At 43.8% G+C, this 10,935-nt stretch overlaps 1 protein-coding gene across 2 annotated transcripts in view; it reads left to right on the forward strand.

Moving 5' to 3' along the window:
• The window catches only part of pank4 (pantothenate kinase 4 (inactive)), a 59,046-nt gene extending 48,330 nt beyond the window's left edge, over nucleotides 1-10,716 (forward strand). For both annotated transcript variants that reach the window (XM_067970231.1, XM_067970232.1), the window contains 3 exons: nucleotides 1,962-2,062; nucleotides 2,860-2,928; nucleotides 5,098-10,716. In XM_067970231.1, the coding sequence (XP_067826332.1) occupies nucleotides 1,962-2,062; nucleotides 2,860-2,928; nucleotides 5,098-5,311 (384 nt within the window). In that variant the 3' untranslated portion in view covers nucleotides 5,312-10,716. The remainder of the gene's footprint in view (nucleotides 1-1,961; nucleotides 2,063-2,859; nucleotides 2,929-5,097) is intronic.
• Nucleotides 10,717-10,935: the final 219 nt, after the last annotated feature.

Raw genomic sequence — 10,935 nt, forward strand, 5'->3', positions numbered from 1 at the left:
AAATTTTAAATGTGATAAATTTGGGCAAGGTTACATCTGAGCAGTTACTTTATTTTGTTCTGTTTTGGTTCTCATTTGAGTGTGTGCTACATTTGGCTTAAGGATATTAGACTCTGCCACCTTGAAACTAATACAAACCTGTTTTGTGTGCACGTTCTCAATTTTACAACATGGTTGCTTTGGTCCTGTGCTATCCTCAGTTAGGAGGAAGTAAGTGTGCAGCAGACTATTGTCTCTCTGAACACTCAATATGGCGCCTTGGTCACATGCTCTTGGAAGACCAGTTGCTAGGGGTGTGGGGAAAGGTAAAAATGGGGTGACCTCATGTCCAGTTTTGGAGGAAGCTGCCCAGTAATCTTGAATGAAAATTGTTTCTATTCAATCTGGTATAACACCGTTACCATCTTTTTAAAGGGTTGCTGTGCATGTGTGAGCTGACCCCTTCCATATTGACCCACGTGCAAGTGGACCCCTCTTGTATTGGGACATTACACGAACTAACTGCTTTTCACATGCGCGTGGGCTTTTTAAAATGTACTCTATCCCCAACTAAGTTTGGACTTGCTAAGAGATGTTGGCCCTCGGCACAAAACAACCACCATGCAGTATAGCCTTAATCTCCATGAGGTTGCAAAGGTTTTGAAGCATCAAATGGCTTCTATAACAATCTATATAGCTTTGACATTTTAAAAAAATGCCTAGAGTCTTGCACACGCCAACCACACTCCAAACGTCACACTTTGTTCGAGATTTAAAGCAATTGTTTTTTTTTAAAAAAAGACGCAAGTCATTGACCTGAAACTTGAAATTTACAAGTAATTTACTGACCTCTAATTCACCTTAGGAATTAACTAGCAGTTGCTTTTACAACACGGTGTACTTGAGCAATGGTTTTAAAGGGCCAGGTCAGATTAGCATCTCAATTTTACAACCATGCTGTAGATCCCAGACTACATGTGAGCAATGCCACAAGAGATCCATCTATATATTCAGCAATTGAGAGCTATTTATTAGCTCGTAAACCCTAACGTAGATTGTTTCTGTCTCTGTCTCTCTCTTTATCTATCTCTCTCTCTCTCTGCTCTCCTCTCCTCGTGTGATGTTGCTCACAGTGAAGTAGAGGATAAGCTGCTTTATAACTAGTGTTATCAACAAAGTGTGACAGGAAATAAACGTGACACAGGAAGTGTGCGCTGCATGCAAGACTTTTAATATGGATATATTTATCTGCAAAATAAATAGTATTTAACGTCTCTGGCTGTTCTACCTCCATCTTAAATCTATATAAAACTTGTTTGTGAATGCCGTTTTGTTCACACTCCTAGAATTTGTTTGTGACTGCATTGTTTACATAGACATGAAGCCTCAACAGTTTCCCTCCCTCATAGAGATTTTGCTAACTGCAAGGAGATCAAGATGATTGTACTTCTAACAAAACAAAGCATTATAGCTCTAACCTCCCAGCAAATGTATCCCTCCCTGGGTGTTGGACAGACTTTCACTTTGCTCTGTGCCAGCTAGAATGGTAATGCGACATTTTGGGGGGAATAAATCACTTTAAAATGCATTTTTCTTTGCGCTACATGCATCATCTTCTGAGCTGGAGGTACCTATGCCAAGGCTGACCTTGTTCTAGACTTGCCTACTGGCAGTTGTGCAAAAGTACTTTGTGATGACTTTGCCATTTTATTGTTGTTTGATTACCTTCCTGTGTGCCTGACCTCCATTTCGGGCTTCTCTTTCCCCTCCCCCACTCCCGTAAGGGCAAGTTGCCCGTCTGTGGCAGTATACTTTGGGTAATGCGCTACAGCTGCTGGATCACCACTATGGTATGGGGTTTGATGTGATGGAGGCAGCTTCTGAGTTGCTTCACTGTATGGCTGTTACAAGACATGTCTAAATAGCGCTTCTGTGTACGATTTCACTCCAAGCTTGCCTGACCTAGCTGTCTTCAAATACAGGTTATTTTAGCCAGTAACTCAGGACCAGCGTTAAATGATGTTACCTGCAGTGAGTTGGCAATAGTTACAGGGAGGATTGCAGCGATGGATTCAGTCATCAGGTACGCAACGTGACAATTACATCCACATAGAAACCTTGCTGCCTTTGGTTTAGATACAAGAAAGGCTTCACTTGTGCTGTAGGGGTGCAGATAAAATGGGCCACTTTGCATTTCTTTGTGACATTTGGGTGAATTTGCAGGGCTGTGGGAGTGGGACTAATTTGAACCGCTCTTTCAAAGAGCCGGCACGATGGGCTGAATGGCCTCCTTCTGTGCTGTATGATTCTATGGTCGCATCGACTATATGCACTTTTAAGTGCAGTCAATTCTAGTATCATGGCTGGTTTATCCTTGCCTGGAAAGTGAGGACAAGACCAGGTTTGATTGTGACTCCCCTGCGATTGAATTCCCTCCTGATACACGCACACTGTCTAGGCTCATGCGTGAAGGATGTATGTTGGGCAAGGTCCCAGACGGTTCCCAACGCCCCTGGAACTGTACCCCAGTGTGAGCCTACACTTTCAGTGGAGGGAGCAGAGCAAAGGTGAATAAAAGATTTACTGTCCAGTCGTAGTGTTGAAATTTAAACACTAAGGCCTGGAGTTTCTGTGGGCTTCTCTGGCGGGGGATCAGCGGAAACCCCAGCTAAAAATGGCCCTTTACATCGTTTGTCCAGATTTCTACTGAAGTTAAGCCGAGAGATTGGGAGGACTGTGTGGAAATTCGGTGCCTGTGACTCTTCGGATTTTTTTTGCTGTTGTTGGCCTGTCCTTGACCCTGTAACAGTTTGCTGTGAGTCTGTATGTAGCATTCGAGCTGGTAACAGCGCTTAACTCTGCTCCCATCCCTTCTTACAGGACAGCTTTACGTGAAGATAAATTATTATTAGTTCAGAGTGGCTCCAGTTCACCTTGTCTAGATCTAAGGTAAGTTTTCTTTTGTTGCCTTACCTCCTTTTTTAAAAACTTTATTTAATTGACTGTTGCCTGTTACCCCTCCTTAAAACCTACTTCCCGACAATACTTTCAGTCACCCCTCCTAACCCCTCTCCCACCACTGCTCAGTACCTGGTTATTTTTGTCTCTGTGAACTGTGTTGGGGACATTTTATTTTGTTAAAGGTGCTAAAGAAGTGCAAACAATTGCCTTTTTCCTGCCCTCGTTCTCTGAACTTTGACTCTTGCTGCGGTACACTGGCATGGTGCTAGCTGCTCTCTTTCACCTTGCCCATGTGAGCCTAGGCAGCAAGTGTTGAAGGCTACTCAACTCTGGAGGCATCACAACTAAGCTCCCTTTCTCTCACACTCTTTCTAGCTCCCTGTCTTTTTCTCTGTCTCTCTTTCTCCTCTTTTTCTCTTTTTCTTTATCCGTCTTTCTCTTTATCTCTCTCTCTCACAGATGTACAGAAACTGAACCCTGGCTTTTTCCTGCATAAAACATCAGGGCTGCTGAGCCAGTTGTGTCCAAACTGCTGTCCCAGCTGAGGACAGCTGTCTTGGCAAGAGTTCAGGGATCTACTGGTCTGCGCAGCCTGTAGCAACTGAGCCATTCGGGAGTTGTTGCCTTTTTAAAAGGTTCTAATGCTGCGCCTGTGCTCCCATGGGCTGAGTAATTTTCTGTCAGTTCTCTATCTCTGCCATTATCTGCTGGGAGGGATGCAAGAGGGATCTGTGTTTGTGTGCTTTCTTCCACAGATTTTCAGGCCTATTCCTATGGGGGAAAGCATCTTGTGTCTACTCAGCATCTCTGTGACAGCCCGAAGGAAGGCAGCAGCTCACCATATGGCCAAGTGGGAGTGTGTACCCACGTCTGGCCATCCCATAACTTGAGATTTAAGTGGATTTTAAAGATTTTTTTAAAAAATCTGAATGTGGGTGTGTCATTTTCATACTCTGTCCACTTGAACTGAAAACATTGAACTATGCAATTTGACATTTTGTTCTGAACTTAATTAGGCAACATAACACCAGGGTGAAGAGCTGGAGGGCACGGGTCTGCCTCTAGTGGTAGTGGTGTAGGTGATAACAAAATGTCTTGGTTTAAGTGCATTTTTTTCTGCACGTGTTCTGTAAGCTAAGAGAATGGTGTGGTTTGTATCCAGAACAGTAGAATACAAGGATCCAGAGGTGGTGCTAAGGTTTTACAAAAAGAAAGAGCTTGCATTTATGTAGCACTGTATCGTGTTTTTAGGACGTTGCGTTGTGCTTCACTTATTATAGTGCCAGGTGCAGTCACTGTTATGTTGGTAAACATTGCAGCCAATTTGTGCACAGGAAAGTCTCACAATCAGCAAATGAGGTGAATGACCAATTATTCTGCTTTTGAGGCGTTGGCTGAGGGAAGGATATTGGTCAGGACACGGGGAGAACTCCCTATTCCTCTTCAAATACTGCCATGGGATCTTTTATAAAAACAGAAAATGTTGGAGAAGCTCAGCAAGTCCGGCAGCATCTGTGGAGAAAGAAACAGAGTTAAGGTTTCAGGTCGATGACCTTTCGTCAGAACTGGAAGATGTTAAAAGAATTAAAGTTTTTAAGCAAGTACAGAGCCAGGGAAAGGGTGGGGGAGGAGGGAGGGGAGGAAAGAACAAAAGGGAAGGTCTGTGATTCAGGTCCAGGAGTGGGGCTTGAACCCCCAACTTTCTCAATCTGGTAAAAGTGGTTACCAACTGAGCCACATTGACGACAACTGACCAATTGTGCCAAGTTCACACTGCAACTTACTGGTCGGACCACATAGAGCATTGTATTCAAGTCCAGTCACACAAAACAAGCAAGCTCTGAAGATAATGCAGAGAAAGGCAACACTGAGGAGACTGATGCATGAAATCGCACTGTTTAATGGATAGGTTGAGCCTAGTGGGTCTGATGGTGTGTGTCCGTTGTGTGTTCACATGGGAGAGTCTGGGTACTGGTGGGACGAGCTTCGATGGACTGACTGCTCCTTTTCCTATCTTTGACTTTTCTTCTGTTGACAGCAGTAGGCTAAGCCAAATGACAACACTGAACACTCTCCTTTCCCCCCCCCCACCAAACTCAAGCTTAGCCTTGGAGTAGAGACTAATGGCGGTCTTTTTATGTCCCCTTTCTCCCACAGTCGACTGGACAAAGGATTGGCAACGGTGGTCTGGGAGAGGAAGACTGACCTGGTCATTATTGAAGGCATGGGTCGAGCTATTCACACAAACTATTACGCTGCACTGCGTTGCGAAAGCCTCAAGCTTGCCGTTATCAAGAACGCCTGGTTGGCAGATCGGCTTGGCGGCAGAATCTTTAGCGTGGTTTTTAAATATGAGATGGCACCAAAGTGAAAGTGAGGACTACCTTGCTGAGGAAAGACTTGACATTGCACTGGCACTGAGATGTCCCCTGTGGAATGTAATTGTATTTTTTTTTCTGTGACTATATATTTGCAGTTTGAAAAAAAAAATCTCAATATGGATCAGCAAAGCTTTTGTGTCAGAAGCAATAATATATATTATATATGTACAGCATCCATATCCTTGTTTTAAAAAAAAACGTTTATTGTATAGACACAGTATTTGTGGAAACGGACATTGTCTTGAGTGACCAAAAGCAAAAACAATCAGGTAAAATGTTAACCCTTTTGCAAGCTGTTCTCTTGAAGAGATCCAGATAAAGGATTGTGCGGTCTGCAGATACCAGTGTTGTCATTAGGGTCCTAATAAAGTGTAATGGTGCACAGAAAACATTTTTATACTGTGCCCACTTGGATCTGTGAATAACATTCAGCAGCACTATTACAAATGTCCTTAAAGCCTTGGATTATGTCTGAAGGGAGCAGTTTAAGTTTATATAACGCTAGGGGTGTAGTACTGGTGAGTACAGATTTCTCACTATAACACTAGGGGAAGAGTACTGGTGGGTACAGGTCTGTCACTGTATAACACTGGGGTACAGTACTGGTGGGTACAGGTCTGTCACTGTATAACACTGGGGTACAGTACTGGTGGGTACAGGTCTGTCACTGTATAACACTGGGGTACAGTACTGGTGGGTACAGGTCTGTCACTGTATAACACTGGGGTACAGGTCTGTGAGTGGGACTGGTAATGGAGGAGTAATTTGAGGCTGCACAAGAGGTTTATATTAAAGTGTATTGCCATGTGAGAATTTTTTCGATCCTGTATTGTATCTGATTAGTTATACCCTGCAGCACCCAATGATTGTGACCCACAACATTCAAATCACAACAGCGGAATTATCCTCTGATTCCAAATAATCAATAAGGTAGTTGGAGTCTTGGTTCTATTTGATTTGATGGTTTAGATTGGCTTTTCTAAAGAGATGAGCTGGTTTGGTCCAAGTCTACCGGGTAGAGGTGTTGCAGGGTATGATAATACTGTCACAAAATACCAGAAAAGCACCCTGAACACTGCTGGTGAAGTCTGGCCTCTCGGTAAAGGATTGGCTGGAAGTGATCTGAAACGGCTGACATTTCCAAGCAGTAATTTAAAGCTTTTAAAATGAAACTTGTTTTGAACTGCAGTGTGTGTCAGCCAAGCCCTATGCCTGCTTTTTTGCAGGAGTGACCATCTACTTGGAGAAATCAGTGTTGTTTGAATTATTCTCGCCATTAAAGTGTGAGCGATGTACTGTTATAAATCGCTTGACGGGTTGCAAGTATTACATTAAATTGCTATCCCTAAATTGTGTTTCAAAGCAAGCAAAGCTCAGTACAAGAATTGTGTACAGTTTTGGGCACCTCATTATGGAAAAGATATAAAATCAATGGGAAAAGGTGCAGTGTCAATTCAGTAGCATGTTCCCAGGAGCGAGGGTTACAGTTATCAAGAGACTTGAGGTGGGGGTGTGTGTTTAATAGAGCTAAGAAGGTTCAAAGGAGTCCTGATGAAGTGTTATGGTTAGGTAAATAGTGATGCATTGTTTCCATTGGTTGGTGAGATGATCACGCAGGAGGCCAAATTTAAAATAATCTCAAAGAATTAAACGAGCCTGCCAACACTTACTGTCTAGGCTCGCGTACAAACCGTGGCCACTTAAGACCAGCTCCGGGTGGGTGGCCAGCTCCTGTGGAACCATACCCCTGCAGGAGTCGGTGCCATCAGAAGGGAGGGATTTTTAAAAAAAGTTGAAGGCTGTAACTTGCTATTTTTCTGAGCTGCTTTGACCAAAATTGATCTGTTCCCCTCTTCCATCCACTTGAAGACAGATCCCTGGGTACTGATTGGCTGCTGATAATGTCGGTCACTACTATTGTCCTTTATCCTCGGGGGAACTATTTAAAGGGGAAGTGCACTCTTGTGCTGTGATCCCAATTGGTATAAAGGAATATACACTTATGAGGGCTGTTCAACCCGGCTTTGTTCTTGCCTCTACAGCTTTAAAAGCTACTAGTTTAGATGCAGCCTGGGAGTAGACATTTTGTGTAGAATTTCTCTCCGAAGCGCACTGTAGCTGACATTGTTCATGGCTAGCTGTTGCATGGCTGACTGCGGCAGAGTGTTCTATCTTTGTGACTGGAGAGTCGTAGACTCATACAGCACAGAAGGAGGCCATTTGGCCCATCGTGTCTGTGCTGGCTCTTTGAAAGATCAATCCAATTAGTCCCACTCCCCCGCCCCCGGCTCTATCCCCATAGCCCTGAAATTTTTTTCCGTTACAAGTATATATCCAACTCCCTTTTGAAAGATACTATTGAATCGGTTTCCATCGTCTTTTCAGGCAGTGCATGAACGTCAGCTACAGTGGGCTTGGGAAGGAGAGGATGAACCGAACTCAAACTGACTGCTTTTCTGCACCGCAAATGTGGGATCTTCTGCACTGTGTAATTGTGCAGGCCCACACTGCCTCCTAGCAGACAGTACTTGAATGCACACAGGAGTGATTGCTAAAGGATCGTGGAGTAGGTTTTCAGCATCAATTCTCATGCAATTTTAAAAAATCTTTCCAGGAAGCTCAGGCTTGCTGCCAAACAGTTCCACAGGCGCTAGCAGCAGCTCGTCAAACGAACGAGCTTGGTCCTGTCCTCACCTGACATCTGTGTACACTCGCACTGTTCTAACGAGTTGGCAATCGGGAGGGGGACTCCTGGCTGGTTTTCCCCCCCACCCCCAGCCCTGGGGGAGCTGGGGCCAACTGTTTGGCTCCTACTCCCACCCTGGCTGAGATCAGCTCACTCAGCACTGATCGAACCTGGGCTCTTCCTGATCTCTGTGGCTTAGTGTCACAAAAGGCACAACCAACCACACTGAAGGAACTTTTTTTAGGTTTACGTGGAAAAAATGGTTTTAATGAATAATTATGCCTTTTTAATTTAGAACCAGCACCTTGACTTGATAAGAGAGTCGCATGATTTTTTTGGCTGCATGTAGTGACACCACAAGTCCCGGCCAGAATGGAGATGATTGGTAATTTCCCCGTCAATCACACCTGGAGACCACACTGCTTTAAATAACTGGGATTGACTTTACGAGCATAATTTGTGTTATGTAACTCCTCCACTCATTGCATTTTGCTGGAGAAGTAATCCTGTTGTATTCGGGGAAACTCTGCTGTAGTTTGGGTCATGAGTTTGGAGACTCTAAATTATAACTGCAAGTCCCGCCTCCAACTCATTGTTGTCAATATTCACTCTGTCTATTTTTCTAACCCCCAACTAATTACTGCTTTGATGTCTTGTTCAGCCAAGCAGGTGTCTTCAGGAAGTGGCGGTGGGACCTCGGAGTGGTTTACGAGATAGTAAACAGCATGGAAAAAGTACATCGGCAGCACTGCTTCAAATTAAACTGAGACAGTAGGACAGGTCCAAACTGGCAAAAGGTAGCTTTAGAATGAATATCAGGAAGCTCTTCACACTAAAAGTGACCAATGTGGACTAGCAGGTTGGATAGCGGAGACACAAATCGTTTTAAGAAGCAGTCGGATGCTGTGACTGGGGGGAGGAAACCTTTCTGGATGGATGAATTAGGATGGGCCAAACGGCCCTTGTCGTTGTATTGAAGATCCAAATAGAGGAAGCTTTCTTTGTATTTAGAAAGAACAAGCTTAAAGGACATGCCAAAGTGATTTATAAGAAATGTATTACACAGCTGCCAGTTTGCCCAGTGAGGTCCCACAAACAGCAACTGAATGAATGACAGGATAATTGCTGGTGTTGGTTGAGGGAGGAATGTTGAGTAGGACATCGAGAACTCCCTGCGCCTCTTAGAATAGTGCCACGGGATCTTTGACATCCACCTGAGCAGGCAGTTAGGGCCTTGGTTTAATGCCTCATCTTGGAAGGCAGCATCTCTGAAAGTGTAGCACTCCCTCAGCATTGCACTGGAGTGTCAGCTGAGGTTATATGTTCGAGTCCATTGTGGGAGCACGAACCCACGACCTGAGTCAGAGATGAGAGTGCTACCAACAGAGCCGAGCAGGCACGTACAATTAAAATTTGAGATGCTCCATTAAATAACTGAATAGTTGACTTGGAACTTGTTTATAGCCAGCCATGAAATCTGATTTATATTCGATTAGTTAGTTAAGAGTCAGGCCTAACCATGTAGCTCTAATACAAATTTCACGATGGTTGAGTGGGGCAGATTCTTTACATACCATTTAATTTTAACACAAGTTCTTAAAAATTATAATCAGTATTATGTAGCTTAATGGGGCATGGGCTGAAGCAACTAGAACACAGGTAAGCCTCAGCTGTACTGAGCTACATTACCTAGTTCATCCTTGTAGTATGAAACTGCAAAAATAGCACTCTTTTTACTGCACCCTCTTCCCATGTTGAAAATCTCCTTCTCGCAGAGGTGGCTGGAGGGGTGGTGGGGGAGTGCAGAGGGGCAGGAGGTGCTACTTTTAATCTTGCAGCATTACTTGAAATCGGAGATAGGTTGCCGGCCTCTCCAGATTCCAGCTCCTAACAGTCCACCTACGCTGTTGCTGATCAGGCTGCCACTCCCTGCGTGAGCCTGCAGTTCTCGCACACGGAGAGTCCTTTCGGGATAATAGTTAAAAAAATTAATAAAACCAACTAAGGAATATTAGCCCGAATGTGTGAAGGGTATGGGACAAGGTGTCAAGGAGGTGGGGTTTGTACTGCTTCATGTTTCATTGTTGTGCATCGGTCCACAAGGGAGGGAATAATCTGTCACTAGAAAATCACAACAGTGAAATATAAAGCAATATTGCACCACTATCCCATCCAGATTCACCGCTGCTTGTGGTCAGCTTACAAGTTGCATCATGTGTTGTAATTAAAACCATTTAAGTTGATGAGATCATTAATGAGCAAGGCAGTAGGGAGCTTGTGCACACGCTGTCGGAATGAATTATCTGTGAGAAGAGTTTGTATATTTTGCTGCATTAATATAGACAGGGTAACAGGTAGCAAACAGCATTGTGCAATTAACCCCTTAAGTCAGGCTTCCGACCTCGTAACACACTCCGGGTCACTTCTGCCAACCTCAGGGCAGCACAAGCAAGTTGGTCATATTCTGATTGAACAGTGGATTCCTATTTAGACGGAGGACTTTATTTTGTGACAGTATTAAGAGAAATAAATCTAGCAAACTATCCTGGACTGACCTAGGCCCCACTGCACCAGCGGCATTACACGGTGTTGCCGGGAGCGCACTCGAAGGAAGGGAACGGATTGGAAAAGGGAAAAACTTGCTGTATTTTATGTGATCACCTAGATAACACCATGTGTATAAATTAAATATAGATTATTTTGGAAGGAGTCATTTGTTCTGTGATTTTTTTTTTTTGCCTGTGCCTTGATTTGAAAAATCTGCCAAATATATAAAATAAACTCTGCCCCCTTTGGTTGGAATTCATTAATCCCAGGCCATTTCCACACTTCACATTTCTACCTCAGAATAGATTGTATCAGAAAAAAGCATAGCAGCATGGCAAAAACCCATTATGTACAAGTTTTTTTTGTTAATTTTTGCTTTTA

The sequence above is a fragment of the Heptranchias perlo genome, chromosome 32 (assembly GCF_035084215.1).
Source record: "Heptranchias perlo isolate sHepPer1 chromosome 32, sHepPer1.hap1, whole genome shotgun sequence".
Classification (NCBI taxonomy): Eukaryota; Metazoa; Chordata; class Chondrichthyes; order Hexanchiformes; family Hexanchidae; genus Heptranchias; species Heptranchias perlo.